Source organism: Schistocerca piceifrons, chromosome 1 (genome assembly GCF_021461385.2).
Source record: "Schistocerca piceifrons isolate TAMUIC-IGC-003096 chromosome 1, iqSchPice1.1, whole genome shotgun sequence".
NCBI lineage: Eukaryota > Metazoa > Arthropoda > Insecta > Orthoptera > Acrididae > Schistocerca > Schistocerca piceifrons.
In genome coordinates, this window is record NC_060138.1 from 236,349,924 (window position 1) to 236,371,910 (window position 21,987).

Here is a 21,987-nt window from a genome sequence, read left to right on the forward strand (position 1 = left end):
ATAGGCTTTGATGAGTAAGTTTGTGAGTATCGAAATATGTGACGTAAATGATCGTATCTTTTTACTGAACTGACTTAGGAACTTAAATTTGTTACGCCGCCAAGGAACCATAGACCTTAATATGTGACATAAATTTGAATTTGATGCGTCTATCCGTTGCTGAGAAAAAGGGTTCTTAAGAGTCAGGCAGAGAGACGGATAACAAAGCGATTCGTTTATACAGGAGGCGGCACATAAACCTAAAAGGTAGCCAAATCAAGTATTTATTTTCAGAAACAAACCTGAGCAAAAGAATAAACTGCGCAATACATTTATTAGTCAGAACGTTATGACCAGCCACCCAATAGCCGGTAAGTGCACCTTTGGCACGGATAACAGCGGCGACGCGTCGCGACATGGAAGCAACGAGGCCTTGGTACGTCGCTGGAGGAAGTTGGCACCATAACTGTACACACAATTAACTAACTTCCATAAGTTCCGGGGAGGGAGGCGTTGAGCTCTGACGCCACGCGCAATCACATGCCAGATGCGTTCGATCAAGTGCAGATCTGGTGAGTTGTGGCGGGGGGAGCGGGGGGGGGGGGGGGCAACAACTTATCAATTGGAACTCGCCACTGTGTTTCTCGAACCACTGCATCACTCCTAGCCTTGTGAAATGGCGAATTATCTTGTTGAAAAATGCCACTGCCGTCGGGAAACATGATCGCCATGGAGGGGTGTACGTGGTCTGCAACCAGCGTACCATACTCCTTCGCCGTCATGGTGCACGGGCTCCACTGAACCTGTGAATGTCAACGTGGATGTTCCCCAGAGCTTAATGGAGCCACCGCCAGCTTGTCTCCATCCCACAGTACAGGTGTCCAGGAGCTGTTCCCCTGGAAGACGATGGACTCGCGCCCTCCCGTCGGCATGATGAAGAAGGTATCAGGATCCATCAGACGATGCAACGCTCTGCCACTGCACCAACGTCCAGTGCCCATTTCAGTCGTAGTTTCCGTTATCGTGGTGATGACATTGCCACATGCATGGGTCGTCGGTTGCAGAGGCCCACCTTTTGGAGTATTCGGCGCACTGCGTGTTCAGACACAACTGTATGGTGTCCAGCAGTGAAGTCTGATTGTTCCGCCACAGTTCACCGCCTGTCCTGTTTTACTAGTCTCCAGCCTACCACGTCCAACGGTTTTGGAATGTGTTGAAGACACTCTCCACGGCACTCCTCGAACACCCGACAAGTCGTGCAGTTTCCGAAATGTTCGTGCCGAGCCCTCGGGCCATCACGATCTGCTCTCGGTCAAACCCGGATACGTCGCGCGCCTTGCCCATTCTACAAATATGCCGATACTAGATTGCTGGTCATAGTCTCCTGACTGATCAGCGTATACAACAACAGGGGTATTTTTCATTCTCACATGAACTTTAGTTTATATCATAAAAAATAAATTCTTACTGAATAAAAACACTCTCAGGTTAATGTTTTATTTGAGCCAGAGTGTAGTGGCTAGTTACACAGGCTTACATGACATGAGATGAGACAGAATTATGTGTGTGGAGCAGTGGCGTCCGCGCCCCTTGAAATGGATATGGTTATGTATGGTACGGATGCTCGATAGTTGTTGACAACAAGTGATTCCTGCCCTGAATCTACCAAGTAACAACTTGTAACAACAACAACGCTGTATTATTGTACATATAATATTTTTTTCTTCTGATTTTCGATAAATTAGTGTAATCGATATTCTGAATTCATTTCTTTTCTTGTCATGTCATTATGTTAAAGAAACTGTAAACAATTTTCGATGTAAATATTAATGTTTATGTCAAATTGCAAGCAATATTATAACAAATTTGAAATGTAAGAAATGTTGAAACTGTTGTAAGAGGTTAAAGTTGTAATTGTGCGCCTGGTACATCCGTAGGCAATGTATTAGGATATGTAGAATGCAAAACCTCGGGTGAATACCCTGTCTGTAGGGGAGCGGTAAAAGGTGGATGGTAGGCGAGCGCGGGAAAATGCACACGGGCGCTGCACGGCATAACGGGCTCAGCAGTCGTAGTCGGAGTTGGGCATCGGTCTGAGAAACACGCTCTGGATCGAGGAGGCTCTCCTGGAAAACGTGATTTCATTGAGCCTCGGATGTGCCGTTTCCGACGACTATGCAGCATGGCTATATTCCATAGGCACTAAATGGAAATGTAATGCGACGCTAAGAAGAAGCAAAGTGCCGATACATCAAGAGCCATAGCTGTGATTGTATGTGCGCCAACCGCCGCATCGACACGAACAGGTTGAAACTTTTAGTACTGTATTCGTGTGGACCAGTGTTACTTTTGTTCCTGACTGCTCAATAACAACTTAACTATTACCAGAACTGTCCCATCATTTAATTATCCTCATCACTAACCTAGACAGGGTCCTTTCCACATGTTGTGCAATCCGAGTGTCCCGAAATGAAGATTTAAAGTTTATGTTAATAATACTTACCTGCAGACCTATCTATGTTAGAATGATGTTTAAAGAACTTTGTTGTTAATGAATATATAGGTAAATATTATAGGTCTGACAAAGTTGGAAGATAATGTTGAAATTGGTTTAGTAATGAAGGCTAGTTAATTTGAGACAAAAATAATGGTAGTTAAATGAGCAAGAAATAAGACAAAAAGAGTAGTAACTCATATTGGAAATCTTGAGTGATTAACGATTTCGATAATCAAAAATTTCAGTATAGTGATCATAACAGTTTCAGGGTCCGCCCCCCCCCTTTTCTTTTCCATTCATGTAAATTCTGAAATGTACTGAACTGATTTGACCAGCAAAGTTAAAGTCGAGGTAAAACCAAAAGTTATTAGTGTTTTACCTTTTTCAAAATTGACTTTGTATGTGTGTTTCGAAAGTGCTATTTCTAGGGTAACCTATGCCCGATTTTAATCAGATCAATAGACTGTACGAAGTTTGTATTAAAATTATAGTATATTGTTGTGTATTTATGGCTTGTTCATATTAGTACAGAAAGTGAAATTATTAGTTCAGTAGATTTTCTGGTTCTAAAATTTACCATATTATGCAGTGTTATTACGTGTTGTTTTGCATACTTCAACTTGTACAGGGAAGAAACTCAATTAATGGCTAATTAGGCTGGCGACCGTATTATTAACAATTTGGTAGCATCTGCTGTGTCGTTTCTTGTCCGTCCTAACGTGTAGTTGCACTTCAGACTTGCTTGACGTATCATTGTTGTTACTGACTGGGTGAAAGTCTGATTTTGACTCCATTCTGGTACACGCGGTCAACATATATACCAAAATCCTTTCTTATAAGGTGAAGCCCGTCAACTTACCATAGTACAGGCTTTAATAAGTATCGAGCGCAGTAGCGTAGTGTTACAAACTGAATCCAAAAACATCATCTAAGTTTAAGAGGTTATGAAAATCTTCCCTGCTTAGTAATAAATTTACAGAGACAGGAGTATTTTAAGACACAGATTGTGTACTGCCTGAATATCGCATATTGCGTCCAGCATTCACAGCCATGCTAACAGTAATTTCTTTAACAATCTGTGGCGCAATTGCCCGTCGGTCTCTCTTAGGAGCAGTTCCTAAATCGCCAGTTAATTCGAACTCCCGAATCAAATTCTTCAAATCGTTTGCGGAAAGTGATCCTCTCCGTATTTCTTTGAAGCATAGATACACGCGAAGTGCAGCAGCACTATTGCTCCCAGAATGAAATTTTCACTCTGCAGCGGAGTGTGCGCTGATATGAAACTTCCTGGCAGGTTAAAACTGTGTGCCGGACCGATACTCGAATTCGGGACCATTGCCTTTCGCGGTTACTTGCCCTCGAAAGGCAAAGGCCCCGAGTTCGACTCTCGGTCCGGCACACAGTTTTAACCTGCCAGGAAGTTTCAGCACTACTGCTATTATTTTTATATAACAGCTTTACGAGTAAAGCCCAGTTCACCTTGTCCGGACCCACGTTCACTGTCTCCAACTGTAATGCACAATGATGTTTGTGTTTCACGCGTACGTCGGCGTACCAATACCGGCGCCTAACGTCACTCATGGCATTAACACTGCTAAAAACGCAAATCTTGCAGCGCACAGTCTGAACATCATTCCTCTATGAAGTTGGGCACCGATACGCCAAATAGTCTACCGTCTACACTGGATCAAGTAAGGAAAGTTTAATTATAATCACCCTGTATTTTGCTTCCTTACATCTGCATCTACATCTACATGATTAATGTGCAATTCACACTTAAGTACCTGGCAGAGGGTTCATCGAACCATTTTCATACTTCTCTAACATTCCACTCTCGAATGGCGCGTGGGAAAAAGGAACACCTAAATCTTTCCATTCGAACTATGATTTCTCTTATTTTGTTATGATGATCATTTCTCCCTACGTAGATGGGTGTCAACAAAATATTTTCGCATTCGGAAGAGAAAGTTGGTGATTGAAAATTCCATAAATAGATCTCGCCGCAAAGAAAACCGCCTTTGTTCCAGTGACTACCACTCGCACTAGCGTATCATATCAGCGACACTCTCACACATATTGCGCGATAACACGAAACGAGCTGTCCTTCTTTGCACTTTTTCGATATCCTCCGTCAATCCTACCTAGTAAGGATCCCACACCGCGCAGCAATATTCCAGCAGAGGACGGACAAGTGTATTGTAGGCTGTCTCTTTAGTGGGTTTGTCACATCTTCTAAGTGTCCTGCCAACAAAGCGCAATCTTTGTTTCGCCTTCCCCACAATATTATCTATGTGGTCTTTCCAGTTTAAGTTGCTCGTAATTGTAATTCCTAGGTATATAGTCGAACTGACAGCCCTTAGATTTGTGCGGTTTAGCGTATACCAAAAATTTATCAGATTTCTTTTAGAACCCACGTGGAAAACAAACCTGTATTCCTAGAGGCAGCCCCTCTCGGCTGAGGCCTGTGGGACAGTGCGTGGCCGGCAGCCCCAGCAGGTTGAAGATGGCCGTGTAGACGGCGTTTACGAGGTTGCCGTACATGTTGTACAGGTAGCCGGCCGGCGCCACGTATGTGGGGTACAGCAGAACACCGTCATCGCGCAGCAGCTCCTGTACCGTCAATATAAAATATTTACTGAATGATTGTATACGCAGTAACGACCAAAAAGTAAAGAACGAAATTAACTACACGCACAGACACAAACACACACACACACACACACACACACACACACATGCATACGCAGAAAATGGTTCAAATGGCTCTGAGTATTATGCGACTTAACTTCTGAGGTCATCAGTCGCCTAAAACTTAGAACTAATTAAACCTAACTAACCTAAGGACATCACACACATCAATGCCTGAGGCAGGATTCGAACCTGCGACGTAACGGTCACCCGTTTCCCGACTGGAGCGCCTAGAACCGCACGGCCACTCCGACCGGCGCATACGCAGGAGAACTCCATATACACTACTGTCCATTAAAATTACTTCACCAAGACGAAATGCAGATGATAAACGGGTATTCATTGGACAAATATATTATACTAGAACTGACATGTGATTACATTTTCGCGCAGTTTGGGTGCATAGATCCTGAGAAATCAGTGCCGAGAACAACCACCCCTGGCCGTAATAACGACCTTGATACGCCTGGGATTGAGTCAAACAGAGCTTGGATGGCGTGTGCAGGTACAGCTGCCCATGCAGCTTCAACACGATACCACAGTTCATCAAGAGTAGTGACTGGCGTACTGTGACGAGCCAGTTGCTCGGCCACCATTGACCAGACGTTTTCAGTTGGTGAGAGATCTGGAGAATGTGCTGGCCAGGGCAGCAGTCGAACGTTTTATGTATCCAGAAAGGCCCGTACAGAACCTGCAACGTGCGGTCGTGCATTATCCTGCTGAAATGTAGTGTTCCGCAGGGTTCGAATGAGGAGTAGAGCCACGAGTCGTAATACATCTGAAATATAACGTCCACTGTTCGAAGCGCCGTCAATGCGAACAAGCGGTGACCGAGACGTGTAACCAATGGCACCCCATACCATCACGCCGGGTGATACACCAGTATGGCGATGACGAATACACGCTTCCAATGTGCGTTCACCGTGATGTTGCCAAACATGGATGCGACCATCATGATGCTGTAAACAGAACCTGGATTCATCCGAAAAAATGACGTTTTGCCATTCGTGCATCCAGGTTCGTCGTTGAGAACACCATCGCAGGCGCTCCTGCCTGTGATGCAGCGTCAAGGGTAACCGCAGCCATGGTCTCGGAGCTGATACTCCATGCCGCTGTAAACTTCGTCGAACTGTTCGTGCATATGGTTGTGTTGCAAACGTCCCCATCTGTTGACTCAGGGATCGAGACGTGGCTGCACGATCCGTTACAGCCATGCGGATAAGATGACTGTCATCTCGACTGCTAGTGATACGAGGCCGTTGGGATCCAGCATGGCGTTCCGTATTACCCTCCTGACCCCACCGATTCCATATTCTGCTAACAGTCGTTCGATCTCGACCAACGCGAGTAGCAATGTCACGATGCGATAAACCGCAATCGCGATAGGCTACAATCGTACCTTCATCAAAGTGATGGTACGCATTTCTCTTCCTTACACGAGGCATCACAACAACGTTTCACCAGTAAATGCAGGTGAACTGCTGTTTGTGTATGAGAAATCGATTGGAAATTTTCCTCGTGTCAGCACGTTGTAGGTGTCGCCACCGGCGCCAACCTTGTGTGAATGCTCTGAAAAGCTAATCATTTCCATATCACATCATCTTCTTCCTGTCGGTTAAATTTCGCGTCTATAGTACGTCATCATTGTGGTGTAGCAATTTTAATGGCCAGTAGTGTAATTTGAACGTATGAAAGACATGCCAGACGCCAGGAGCAATGTCACTAGTGTAGTGTTCGCTTCCTTGTTAGTTACGTGTTCCACGGATGATTTGAACGATTCTTTTATCAAAGTGATGTGGAACGAGTCAGTTTACAGAATGTGAATAAATGACTACTGTTAACATTAATGAACACGTTATTGCTTTAATCCTACTCATACAACTATAGATAAAGACAAGATTTTTTCCCTCTGGCTAGGTTTTTAACAATGGAATGGAAGGAACAGTCCAGGAGAAACGATATTAAGTTAGATTTAAAACTTGCTTTGCTATCTGTCAGACATTTTGTATTGTTGGAGAAATAATCAAAACTCTTTGTTTCTGCATATTTAACGCGTTTCTGAACCACTGAAAGCTTTAGTAATGAGCAATAAAGGTTCCACCGACTTAAATCCCATCGAACACGTGTGGGGTGCGTTAGGCAGACGTATTGCAGCACATCCGCATGCACCAACCACCATCCAGCAGTTGTCGACCGTGCTGGTCGCTGAAACGCCTAAAGTAGAGAGGATATATAATGTGGACTGGCAAGCCCAGAAAAGCGTTTCTGAAAAAGAGAAATTTGTTAATAAATACAGTATAAATTTAAGTGTTATAAGGTATTTTTCTGAGAGGAAAGTGAACGATAAGCAGTTCAGACAGGAAGAGAATAGATTCTCTTAAAATTTGATGCTGCAGAAGAATGCTGAAGATTAAATGGGTAGATCGCATAACTATTGACCAGGTAGTGAATCGAATTGGCAGAAAAAGAAATTTATGGCACTTCTTGACAAAAAAATTGGATTTTTAAGACACTTCCCGAGTCATCAAGGGATCGTCCATTTGTAATGGAAGGAAATATGGGAAGTAAACTGAGTAATGAGACACCGAGCACTGAGCACAGCAAACAGGTTCAGATAGATAGAGGTTGTGTTAGTTATACTGAAATGAAGAAGCATAGGACAGACTAACGTGGAGGGCTGCAATGAGAACACAACAATGTCTACATTAAACTACATTCAATGCGGAAATGTTGCCATTTCTAATATTGTATTGGTAGTACGGATGAGAGTCTTTCACTACCTGAAACTGCTGACCCTACACCAGATGAATTACTATTATCATTATTACTGTGTACAGCTCTTGTACTATGGACATTGCAATGTTAACTGAAAATAGACACTTTGTGGATGTCTTGTTAATCGTATAACACGACCTGCTGAACGTATCTTAAAATGTAAAGCGTACTGCCTGACAAAAAAGGAAGTGAAGCATTCCGAAAAGTAGGAGGAACGAAATGGAACTTCGCGGGTTGAGAGGGTGTGTAATGTTATTTCAGTGATTACAATGCCGAGTCAAAATTATGAAGAACCTGGAAGTACGAGCCCAATTATCAGTGTGAAGTTGCACTCTCTCTGGCCTGCGTGTATGCATTGATTCGGTTGGGAATGGTGTCATATATAATCTCTCCTGAGGCAAGCCGTCCCACAGCTGTTGTAACTCGTTCCTGTTATGCTGAAACTGAAACTCGGACGGAGTTGACGCCTGAGCTTATCCCAGGTATGTTCTGTCGTGGACAGATCTGTAGTCTTGTTGGCTACGATACTACCCAAACATCACGCAGACACTTCATAGAGACGCGTGCCATAAGTCGACGAGCATTGTTCAAAAATAGAACCACGATACAGTTTCACCTGAGGTGACACACGAGGACGTGGAATGTTCGTGTTCGCTATGGCGACAAAGTTCCCTCAATCACTATCAGCCGTGACCCGAAGTCGTACCCGACGGGTCTCCACACCAAGACACCAGGAATAACACCGTTGTGCCTCTCCAGAACATTGGAAGAACGGGACCTTTTCCCAGGTAGCCATAATATCGGCCGACGATTGTCATCCGGGATAGCGCAGAACCACAATTCATCGCTGAAAACAACACGACGCTACCATCAGACCGAGGGAGGTGGCGCAGTGGTTGGCACACCGGACTTGCTCTCGTGAGGACGACGGTTCAAACTCGCGTATGGCCATCCAGGTTTAGGTTTCCAGTGATTTCGCTAAATCGGTCCAGGCAAATGCCGGTATGGTTCGTTTGAAAGGGCGCAGCCGATTTCGTTCCTCTCCTTGACACAATCCGAGCTTGAGCTTGAGCTCTCTAATGACCTCGATGTCGGTGCGACACCAAACCCAATCTTCCTTTTTCCGCCATCATCAGCCGCCCATGCTTTCCAGACATGGCACCACTCCCAACGATTCGGTGTCTCTTGTAGTGGAAACGGCAGCCAGCCCGTGGAACGGTAATTGCTTCTGATCACCGACCAATGATGGAGGATTACACGGAATTTTGCAGCGAGTCCCTTACTCATTCTCGGATGGCAGGGACTGATGTGCATAGGTTATAATGTGATTAGTGCACAATACTACACTCTCCGTTGTGCCTCCGTTGTGGTGATCAGACGTGGTCGATCGGATCCTTGACGACGAGTGTGCCTGACCACCAGTCCCCATGTAGTCCAATTTTGGGCCATTGTCACATCCTAATACCCCAAACATCTGGATACTGCACGATTCGATCAGCCGGCCAAATGGAGATCTACACCGACGCGGCATTCAAACTCTGTTAGGTACTGGTAACGCTGTGTCACACGAGTAAGCGGCATTTCTTTGTCCTTCACAGTGATCACTCAACACCTGACACTGTGCACACCTCTTATATACCCCACCCGAACTGGTAACAACAGTAAACAAGAATAATACTATTACAGTCTAATGGCCATTCTACCCGTCACAAATAATTGCAGTATAATCAACCACAGGCTCGCCAATGGTATGCGCGTGCTCGAAGTTAATCTGACTTCCGACCGTGTCTTCTGGATGCTCCATTTTTTTTGTCGGACAGTGTAATGCATAAATCAAAAATAAATTATTGACAGGTCTGCTTTGAGCCGTGGCGGGACCGGCGTCATTAGTATCTCTGACATGAGTTCGATCGATTTCCTAGTACGAAGGTTTGTCTTGGGGCTTCGGCCGGCTCGGGATATAAGCGAGTGCCGACCGCGAGTAAGGAGAACAACGCTTTGAGAACGGAAGGCGGCGGTGCTCGAGCCGGCTATTGGCTGGCGGGCAGAAGTGAAGACGGCGTGCCTGAGGCCGGGCGGCGGTTATCACGTGGTTACACTGGAGGCGGCTGGAGTTGGCCGACGCTGTGCATTCTCCGGCAACCTCGTGAGCTGTGAAGGTGCCCAGGTGCCCTCTTCCTTGGAGGGACAGGCTGAAAGGTCTTGCGAAGTGATGGTCTGACATCTTCGCAAAATCGCCCCAGCATCGAGACACCCAGCTAAGTAGACTAATTACTAAGAGCGCTTAGTTAACTGTGATTGTGGTCGCTCTTGGTGTAGTAAGGCATTGCTGGACGCGTGATGTTACGTGTGTTCGATTGCATTTGATGCCTCTTACTAAGCGTTTGCTCTGCTTCCGCATAATATTGATGTATTTGCAGAATGTTAGTTCATTAGCTATTTTTAGCAAGTGTTTAATTTGCTTACGATATCGGTTAATCCTTGTCAATATGTCCTCTGCGGGCAATCTGAGTTTTTATTTCTACAGGTTACCGTGTTGAGCTTTGCAGGACCACTTAAGGTGGCCAATATGTGTGTCATTAAGTTCTAGTGAGTGTCGGTTCTCGTGAGCCAGTTCATTTCCCAATCTTAGCGTTTGTTTATCAGGTACTGTTTCACTTAAAGAAAGGATTTGCGAGTGAAATTAGTTGTTGTTTAGCCTTGATTTTATAGTGTTAATTTACTGGTCAGTCTTGAATGTTAATGTTAAGAAAAGTTTTTTTTTACCTTCTGTTGTCGGGTGTGGTCTGTGTTTCAGTGAGCTGAGGCAGCGGGCAACCGAAGCGCAGAGCTTCCCTTTAGATAACAAGTTTGGCTTACGGGAGATGGACTTCCCCTGAGCTTGTGTGTTCCTCTCCGGTAGCGTTTGCTGGGTTCACATTTCGGTGGCCTACTCCACGTGGGGCTGCAAACGGAGCCACGTCTTGGTTCGAAGTTAAGTATTACTTCCCTCAGTCGGCACCACTGTTCGTGGTTAAACTTCGGCCTTACAAGCTTTGCCCTTACTTCTGTTACACATTTATGATTGTACAAAGCTGTAACTTTCTATGCCCTAAAAGCCCATCTTACAAGCCAATAGGCATTTGAATAATTTCGTGGTTCGCTCTGCAAGGTTCTCTAGTCTAGTAATTTGCAAGATTGCCCAAGTTACGTTTTAATAAATATGTTCTATGTATTCGTGTTAAAATTGAGGCTGTGTGTCCACTGTTATTTTACATGTAATGTTAAAGTATTGGAATTAAGAGGGTCTTAAATAACATGTCTTAACTAGAGTTGTTTTGCTAAAGTTATGGTCAAATTCAGCCTTAGTGGCGTTCCTCAGCGATTATGGGAGATCGTTCCCTAATGATTTATTAACTTGCTTATGATTTTATGTAATGAGTGTATCGTAAATAATCTTTCCTGAGTGGCGTCTGTCAATTTTTATGTGAGATTGTTTTTGGTAGCTAATAAACACGTTGGAATTGAAATGTTCACTTTACTGGGTCAGCCCTTCCACTCCCTTTAGATATAAAGGTTAAACAAAGCAGGTGTTAAGTAAAACTGTTTCATGCTTAAATCTAACACAATGAATGTTCATGTTACTCTACGTTCAAGAGAAATAGTAAGAAAAGTAACAAGCAGGCACTAGCAGGAATAGTTAGTTACTAACTTTAGAGCATGTGTAATTTTACGGAGACTTTTAGCAGCCACCAACAGCTGAAAGCAATCTGTACATACACGCATGTAGAGTTTGAAACTTGCGGTGGCCTTGTTCAGCGTCGCCTTCACGTCGTCTGGAGTCAGCTTCTGCAGCCCGTAGCCCAGCTCATATGCCAACACGTAGGCGTTGTGTGGCAACTGCCCCGTCATGAAATGAAGTAGCGTCGTTCCGAGACTGTCCCTATACTGTCAACAAACGTAGAAAAGTCTGACTCCAGCCATATAAGCATCTTTTAAAAACCTCATGACAATGAACTGCGTTAACTGGATTTTATTAGTACTATTTGTTTCGGCCGTAAGCCATCATCTGGTACCTAACAACACAACATTCCAAATTTGTAGAACAACATTAAGACAATGCAAATAGGCGCCTAGTAATCACATAATTCACTTACTAAAATCACTTGAAACACATTTCATATGTCATGAATATTTAAACAGAAAGCACTGAATATTTTAATCCACATGAAACACGCAATAAAAAAACTCATTCATAGCATTTACAATTGCAGCAATCCTCCTGTTCATGTCAGATGACAACAACAAATACAAAGTGACTTGGTATCGCACCCAAAGATCTTGTTATACATCAACGAAGATATATCAATGCGTTCACTATTCAGTTACAAACTGTCACAAATAACGTACAGAAAGCTAAATCTTATCTCCACTATCGTTACGTAGCACAGTATTTTTTTTTTTTTGTACAGTCATGCCATCCTAATACACAGAAAAAGATACAATGTCTGAGTTGATGTGGTCACTATGTAAATTGCAGTGTTGCAGTATTGTACAAATTATAGAGTAGGCTATAAACAAAAACGAGACCTAATACAAAAATGATCCAATAACTATCACGTACTAAAAGTTAGTGACAGGATAAGGTGAGATCTTGTAATTGTGTGACTCATCCGAGTACTTACGTATCCCTGTCCATAGGCCTTTCCAGCTCTATATAATTTGCTGATGATGCAGAAGATATATACAATATTCATTATTCTGGTAACGTAGAGTAAAAGTACAGAGAGTGAAGAAGTAGGGTACTGGAATTGCTGAACGCATGCTAATTAGCTCAACAAACCATACCTATCTTCAAAGCAAGTTGAAATAGTAAAAACCTGTCTTGATGACTGTGCATTTGACTCACATCAATAGGTTATTCATCAAACAATCTGCACTCAAATACAGAAATTCCAAGAGTAAAACTCTACCTATATTAAAAACTGACAACAGATACTTTCACGTAAAAAGCGTAACTTACCATACGTCAAACCGGTTTTATTCATACTCTGAAATTTAAGTGATTTTCGTAAGTATATTATTATGTGATTGCTAGGCGCCAATTTGTGTTGTCTTACTGTTGTTCTATAAATTTGGAATGTTGTGTTGTTAGCTGCCAGATGATGGCTTACGGCTGAAACAGCTAGTACTAACAAAATCCACTTAATGCATTTCTGTATTTTTTGAAACACACATCGACTGCTGAAAACTGCCTGAAAGAAAACCATATAAACATGGCCGTTTCAGCTCGGCAAGCCCAAAATGGCCACCACGACTTAAGCCAGACGCTCAGTGTTTTAAGCTAAACGACCCGTCACACCACAGTCTAAATGAACCAGATGCTTGATGTGAAGTTCACATCAACAAATATCCTGTTTAAATTAAAATGTTGCTCCACATAAAAACTATTATTCTAATTCCATATTTTTCGTTACAGATTAAAATTAATCCGACAGCTGATGAATTTCATATACCTGGTTCACTAAACGTTGGCGTCACAGCTAGTGAAATACAAAAACAGTAAAGCAACAAGCCGTTTTGTATAATCCACGTCACCCACTTTGTTGTCACACAGTGCAATCTTCTCAGAATGTCTAATTAAACAAAACAGTGGTACTACTTGAATGTCATAATAATAAATGACTTATTTAAATATTATGAGTTACTTTTAATGGTTTCGTGATACCTTCAGCAGCCATTCTCTTTATTTAAAATACTATTGTAGAATTTCAGCCTTAGGTCGTTTTCAAGTATTCTGTGAGCGGTATGGCATATTATGCAATGTACGTCTCGCTCCTATGACTGCATGTAGTTGTTGCAAAATAGTTTAGAAATAGTTTTCACTATTTTAGAAGCACATAAAATAAAGAGAATGGCAGCTGAAGGTATCACGAAATCAATCAAAAAATTCATCGCAGCTGCAGACTCTATCACTATGAAGATTATATCATCCGTTATATTCGAAAATAAAATAGAACAGTGGAATCCCGTTTATCCGGACTGTGGAAGCGTAAATCATCCGGATTAGCGAAAACCTAGCTACTGCGAAAATTCTGAAAAATGATTACTTAAATGCCTTATCTACACACGCTATACCCATGTCCACAAAAAGACTCAAATTGTACAATTTTTTCACATATTATGACTGGAGAAAAAAAAACACAGTAAGTTTTATATTCCGTCCGTCCAAAAATTCCGACAAACGGGGTTCCACTGTAGAAATAAACAAAAAAACCATTAAACCAGTTGAGGATATTTTTTTACTTAAGGTAATTTCTGAAAAAAATTCGGAAACAGACATACAGTAGAGCATTTGATCATGGTTTTTAAAACTAAGCATCCGATTAGTCTGCTTGAAAAGGAAAGTCTATAATCAGCGTACATCGCCAGTTTCGACTTTTGGACATGGGACCTGGAGTTTCCATTCCAAAAACTGAGGGTTCCTCAGCAAGCAATGAACGCATACATCTTGGAGGGTACTACGAGAGACAGGAAGTCAAATAAATGGAACAAGGAGGCAGTAATTGCGACAGTAATGAAAATGAAATGACGATGGGCGACACATATGAGCATACAAGTACGAAAAGTTGGTCATTGTACTAGGTACTTCCAAAATACAGGAACAGACCTGACAGAAGGTTGATGTTGGATGTAAAATATGTAGGAGAAAGATGTATGCGTATAACTCAGGACCGTTGTGCATGGAGATCTCTCGAGGAGGCCTTTATCAAAAAGTTGAAGTGAACTGATTGACGACAGTAGTAATGTTGTTGTTGTTGTTTTGATGATGATGATGGTGGCGATGATGATGATGATGATGATGGTGACGGTCATGATGGTGATGATGATGTTGGTGGTGTTGGTGGTGGTAATCATGATTATGGTGGTGGTGGAGACCATCATCATCATCATCATCACGGTAGTTATGATAGTGGTGATCATGATCATCATTATCATCAGATCATCGTCACCATGGTGACGATCATGCTGATTAGAGAGTGTCTCATGTTATGTGTACACCATTAAAACAGAGTGTTTCAGGAGGAATAGTAAATACTTTAGGAGGTGATATTATAGAGTAATTTCAGTAACACATACCTACAACATGCGTACACGTTTGACTGGTTACAAAGGTAAAGGTGTTTACAGAGACAGGCTTCCACTTCGTATGTTGGTATTCCAGTTCCTGTAGATTTATTTCTCGATTGTAATTTTAATTTTGAAGTTAAAGCTGTGGGGTTCTCCTTGAGTTTACATAACTGAACTTTTCAACATTATTGTGATCATGATTTATTGACCAACTGCATTGTGTCGTTTGAGCATGTCGCACGTATTTACAAATGTCTATTTGTGTTTATGTACGGATTTTGTAATGGAAACCCTGCTGTTGCTGCTGCTGTGTGCCTGTAGGAAAGACGACAGATAATTTCCTAACCGCGGAGTACCATATTCAAGAATGTTTACTCATGTTTAAAGCAAACTGTGTGAGTATCATGCAGTACCCAGCGGCCATCTGAACATGCGAATGAACAGAGTCCGAATGAAATAGAAGACATCACTCGCTTGTTAGAACGTGGTCATTCAACAGGTACACAGTAGGAGTTCCACATACAAGAATGTGGCGTGCGTTACATAGGCATCACCCCTAATCATTTACAGCAGGTTCAAATAATCCTTGGCAGATAGGGAGCATCATCACAGATTCGTGGATTAGTGACCACAAGATCGTTGTAGCAAGACTGAATACTGGAATGTCCAAATCTACCAAACATAAACACAAAATAAATTTATTAAAAAAAGCAGGTAAAATTTCGCTTGACGCATCCCTAAGAGACAGTCTCCACTCCTTCCAATCTGACTTCATAAGCGTAGATCAGATGTGGTTTAAATACTAAGAAAAAGCATCGACGGCAACTGGGAGATATACATCAAATAAATTAATACGAGATGGTACTGATCCCCTATGGTACACAAAATAGGTCAGAACACTGATGCAGAAGCAACGAAAAAAGCGTGCCAAGTTTAAAAGAATACAAAATCACTGACTGGCAAAGTTTCACAGAAGCTCCACTATTAGCGTGATTTTCAATGTGACATGTTTTAATAGTTTCCAGAACGAAATTCTGTCTTGAAATCTGACACAAAATGCAAAGAGATTCTGGTCGTACATAAAGTACACTAGTGGCCAGATGCAATCAATACCTTCACCGTTAAACCAAATCTTCCTTTCCTTTCTTACCTCCACTGTGCGATAGCAGTGGTAATGTTACTGATGAGAGTGCCACAAAAGTAGAGTTGCTAAGAACAGTTTTCCGAAATTCGGTCACGAAAGAAGACGAAGTTAATATTCCAGAATTCAAATCAAGAACAACTGCCGGAATGAGCAACTTAGACGTAGATGTTCTTGGTGTAGCGAATTCTTGAAAACGAGCTTCCAAAATTACCTGAAATGGCTCCTTTGGCTACAAGGATGGGTATTTTCTTGCAGTATCGCGGGGCTCTTGCACGCTCTAGTCGTTATTTGACTGGTCGTCTAATGCCAACATTCACTGGAAGATGGATTGGCAGCAAACGGTCACTTTTCTTGGCCAACAAGATTTTTGCTTGTGGCAATGGTTGAAATGCAAAGTCTTCAAAGAAAAAATGAACACAAGAGATGATCCGTCACAGTATGAATAACCTGCCCCCATAAAATACTGTCATATCAACAGTCTTTTATGGGGGCAGATAATTCATACTGTGACGGATCATCTCTTGTGTTTATTATAACGACTGCACAAATCGAAAGCGCCTTGAAGTCGGAAGTGGAACTTTTAAAAATGAACTTTCAACTCAATAATTTGCCTCCACTCAAAACCTTCTATTTGTTTGGGTTGCACTCTAACTTTTATATCTCTGTGAACAAAAAAAATTGTATATATATATATATGAAATGTTTTACTCGAATTAGTCCGAATTTCGAATTAGTCTATATTTACTAATCCTCCTTATGCATTGCGTATTTTATAAAATATTCAGTGTACTGTTACACGATTTTACTACGAAAATCGTACTTATTCTTCTGTGCGACCATTCCTCGTAACCTTTTTATACCCCTGGAAACAAAAGAAATTATGAATATTTAACGTGATAGTCTAGTCTTTCTTAATAATCTTCGAGAGCCCTTGAAAATATCCTACGCTTACGATGCTTGTTTATAATTTATAGTGAAATTTATCATAAAAGATGTGGGTAAACGCCAGCTGTGGAGGCAAAATTGTTACATAACACCGGGTCTGTCCAATAATGTGATATTTACATGGTGCAACAGATGAAGCTGGAGTTTGTCGAAATACATTGATTTCATTTTTCCCCGAAATCTTTGATCAGAAAAGTGTTATCACTCTATATTACAGTCTTCCATTTGGTTCAAATGTGTTTAAACCCGTTCTAAAGAGACACTCGGTAATTAGAAAAGTCACGGTGTTGACGAAAGAGCAAAAATAATAACAGCTGGATATGGTCAAGTTGTTCTGATGAAGGTAGGCTCATAATAGAAAAGACAGCGCGTTCATTATCTGAATACATGAAGAGGTTACATTGAGATGATGAATGTTCGTTACGTTTTTAAGTCGACTGACACGTATTATCCACTCTGCTAGTAATGATTGTGTGTCAAGGTACATAAATACGAAAAATGTTTGCAGAATTACGACGAGTGGACACCCATCTTAAGCAGGCATAACAGGCTGCAGCCCTTTTCAGAGCTCTTCGAGACACACACACTTCTTATGTTCTAATTGTCGGTTAGGCAAGTACAACATGCCACTCGTCTTTCCACTTCTCCATACTTTTTTTCAAGGGTGACGCCTAAATGCACCATTTTCTGAAAAAGAAAATCTTACCTTTGGCGCCATTGGATCCTGAAGACCCTTAACACTCACAATCGTCGGTCCTGTAAGCTCAAGGGAATGTGCGAAGGCCTTGATTTGCACCTAAAAAAGACAGAATGTTACAGCTAAATTCTAATAAAATTGAATTATTTTAGAACTGACTTTGGTGAATTAAAGTCATCGATTTTTCAGATCCCTACCGATGTATTCTACAAATAGTGCAACACAATACGCTCTAGTGAGATAGAACGTCAGAAATAAAAATGTAATGTCAGCAGGTAATTCTTGTACACTTTGCCGTACTCAAGAGGGATATTAAAGTAAATTTCTCCTTTGGATCTCTACTCAGTCGCTCTATTAATGAAAACAGAGTCTTGAAGTATAATGAGGTGAAATCAATGTCAGACCCGTTCAAACCTACGAAATTCACGGTACAGGCAATATAAAATAAAAAATGTTCAAATGTGTGTGAATTTCTAAGGGACCAAACTGCTTAGGTCATCGGTTCCTAGACTTAATATTAGTTAAACTAACTTTTGCTAAGATCAAAACACACACACACACACACACACACACACACACACACATGCCCGAGGGAGGACTCGAACCTCCGGCGGGAGGGCAATATAAAATGATACCGGGCAAATAAGTATCACGTACGTTGCTAATAAGCCTGGAAGAAAATCTGATGGCAACATCTACAGAAAACAAATTTTTAGCGCTTCACTCTTTAAGTATAATTACTCGAGACAAAGATCCAATATATTGTTGTCACGGTAACATATCAATACTGGTAAAGAAAGTTTGGAAACTGCAGTACTGTAAACTATCTTTTGCTGTGGATAAAGGAATTAAAATATTTAAATACAAGTAATCCAAAACGGATAACCAGTTCGTTTAATGTTCTGAAGTTTAATGCAATACCATACACTCTCATCTTGCTACACCTAATACATTACATTACATTATAAAATGTAGATGGAACTATAATACTGCTGAATTTTAAGGGCTTTCCGTAAAGAGTAAGCAACAATTACCTTCTCGGCTCGGATATTCTGCCTCTCATTCAGGGTCTGGATAACCTTATGCATAGCCTCCTTCAGTTCAGGTTGGACCCTCGAGCTTGTCATGCTACCATTTTCTTCCATGTAGAGCACGCGCAGTGTTTTAACGTCCACCTAGAGAATAGTTAATCAGATTATGCAAAGAGACACATAAGATTTATGCAACACATAATATTTACGCAAGCAGCCACAAAAAAAAAAAAAAAAAAAAAAAAAACAGTTCACACTTTCGTTCGAGGAAGTTTTGCTCGTCGCCAACAAGACGTTACGTATTTTATGATATATTGTTTTTTGTTCTTGCATTCTGGATTCTGTGCAAGGTTCTGAGTTCAAATTTCGCTACATGACTTCCGTGAATCGTTTTACCACAACATGCACATAAGGGGCAGAAACGATTTGAGGAAATTGGACTTTGAGGTTGCGTCAACGACGTGTGAGTGCCGATCACCAGAAACGACGTTTCCTTTATTCTAGTGCTGTCTTTTGTTGAGACACATGCACTGAGGTCTACCTCACACAAGCAACGCCAGAAGCTTTGCAGGCTTCTGATTTCTTAGCCAGGATTATATGCGAGTGCTGTGTCGTTACAACATATCTAATGCATAGTTATGATGGTACCACTATCAAACATAATTTGGTTTTAAGGAGTGCAGTAAGTCCAACATGACAAATTGAATGAGTTGGTTTCGATTCGCAGTCCGTTACTTGTGCAAAACCTTGGAGACTTTCAGCAACAAGGTCGTCTGGACAAGAATTTTTCAGGCGTCCTTCAGGAACAAGAGCAGCGCCACGTGCTACTCTCTCTTGCTAGTTGATTTACATGTTCGTGTATAAAAATAATTGTAACGGAACAAGTTTGGCTACATTCTTTTTATTCTTTTCAATGCAATTTTAAGTTAAAGTTATGTGACATTTCTTCCGCTTTCCGACTGAATTTGCTGTCTTTGGCTACCTAATAATTGCCCTCCTTGCCCTCCTGTGATACAAAGCCTGGGCGTAATTACAAGCATCATTTCAGACCATCTACTCAAAGTTTTTTCCTTTTTTGTGATAGTCGCAACAGGTGAGCTCCTCACAATGACGGTATTACTGGAGACTTCAGCGCCACTGTTAATGATATGTATATGGAGTATCAACACTGAGCACTGCGTATTATTTTATGTTTTGTTTGACTCAGTTGAGAGAATGGTCTTTAAGCTGCATTTCCTTAAGATCCCTACATAAGTTTAGGATAGTTTCTGCTTGCACGCAGATATATAACTTTCCTATGACCGATCTGTAAGCAGGAAGAGGAGAGCTTCTTTAAGTTTTGCTTAATAAAAAAGCCTAGTTGCACATAGCTTACAACGATTTGCAGAGTGTATTAATACTGATTTATCAATGAAATTTCTAGTTTCTAGATCATGTAGTTGGCTTTCTCCACCAAATATTCGCCAGCTAATTACGTACATAGTTCTCATATCCAAATTAATTGTAATTAAGGAAATTTGTAATGTTGTCTATAAAATTAGATAGTAATAGGGAATTTAGTGTATTTTCGTGTCAATAGAGAGCCAAAGATATAGCATGTTATTCCTTACGTCGTGGCGAAACGCCACGTATTTTTTTTCGCAATATCGTTTCTGAAGTATGAGATCCTAATTTCACAAAGATGTCAGACAGCTGTTCCAACGGAAGCTTCCTACGTCTTGCTCCCGCCCTGCACACAGATACAGACTTTCAGTGTTCCATTCTTTGCTGTTACCTCAAAGCTCTTTGCCTAAGGGAACTTTTTCCTTGGTACGCTACGACGGCTGTTTGTTTATTAAGGTCCGATTGGTCACGAAATGGAAACAGCAGCGAAAACCCGATGAAGCTTTGCACAGATGTCTTGGAGGTCTCTTTAGTATGTCCTACGATCGCGTCACCCCGCTCGTTTCAGTTCTGAACGCACAGTGAACAACGAAGATGCTTAGAATAATAGTGTCCGCCAAGCATGAGCGGCTGCTGAGAGATTTCGCCAAATTTCATGTAGGCCACGTAACGTAACTGTCATGCACTTCCTTCTTCATGACAATTCTCGGCCGTCCATTGCAAGAGCAATAAAGACGCTCCTGCAGCTTTTTCGACGGGAAGTGTTTGATCACCCACCATACAGCTCGGACTTGGTCCCCTCTGATTTTCATTTCTGCTCACATGAACCGCTAGCTATGAAGACAGCATTTTGGCACAGACAACGAGCTGCAGACCAAGCACAGGCGGCAGCCATCTATAACGAATGTATTGGAAACTTGATACAACGTTATGATTAATGTCTAAATCTGAATGGCGGCTGCATAGAGAAGCAGCTGGAAGGCGTAATTAACTATTGCAAATAGAACATTTTTGATTTTCGCTGTGGTTTCCGTTTCGCGACAGATGGGACCTTAATAAATGAACAGCCCTCGTATAAATAAGTTGGCCATAAAATTTGGACCTATTCCGAGTTTACTGTGTTATCAGGTGACACAAGAAAATCGGAATAGACCAAAATTTTATTTGTGTTATCAATTGACAGGAAGTCGTTTCTGAAAGTATTTGTATGGAGTTTAGTCACGTATGTAAGTAAAACGTGGACGATAAATAGTTTAGACAAGAAGAGAATAGAAGCTTTTGGAAAGTGGTGTTACAGAAGAATGCTGAAGATTAGATGGGTAGGTAACATAGCTAATGAGGAGGTATTGAAGAGAATTGGGGAGAAGAGAAATTTGGGGCACAACTTGACTAGAAGAAGGGATCGGTTGGTAGGAGATGTTCTGAGGTATCAAGGGTTCATCAATTTAGTATTGGAGGACAGCGTGGAGGGTAAAAATCGTAGAGGGAGACCAAGAGGTGAATACACTAAGCAGATTCAGAAGGATGTAGGTTGCAGTAGGTACTGTGAGATGAAGAAGCTTGCACAGGATAGAGAAGCTTGGAGAGCTGTATCAAACCAGTCCCTAGACTGAAGATCACATCAGTTGACACAGAAGAGGTATATGGAACCAGCAAGATCAGCTAACTCTGCATCTACATACGTTTTCCCCAAACCTCTTGAAGGTGTATGACGGAGGATTTTTACGGTATTTCTATT

General features: G+C 41.6%; 1 protein-coding gene across 2 annotated transcripts in view; it reads right to left on the reverse strand.

Annotated features, from left to right (window-relative positions):
• Positions 1–21,987, reverse strand: part of LOC124794634 (fatty-acid amide hydrolase 2-A-like) — a 163,494-nt gene that overhangs the window by 17,614 nt on the left and 123,893 nt on the right. For both annotated transcript variants that reach the window (XM_047258153.1, XM_047258145.1), the window contains exons 7-10: positions 18,870–19,010; positions 17,845–17,934; positions 11,699–11,866; positions 4,904–5,086 (exon numbers count right to left, since the gene is read on the reverse strand). In XM_047258153.1, coding sequence (XP_047114109.1) covers positions 4,904–5,086; positions 11,699–11,866; positions 17,845–17,934; positions 18,870–19,010 — 582 coding nt within the window. The remainder of the gene's footprint in view (positions 1–4,903; positions 5,087–11,698; positions 11,867–17,844; positions 17,935–18,869; positions 19,011–21,987) is intronic.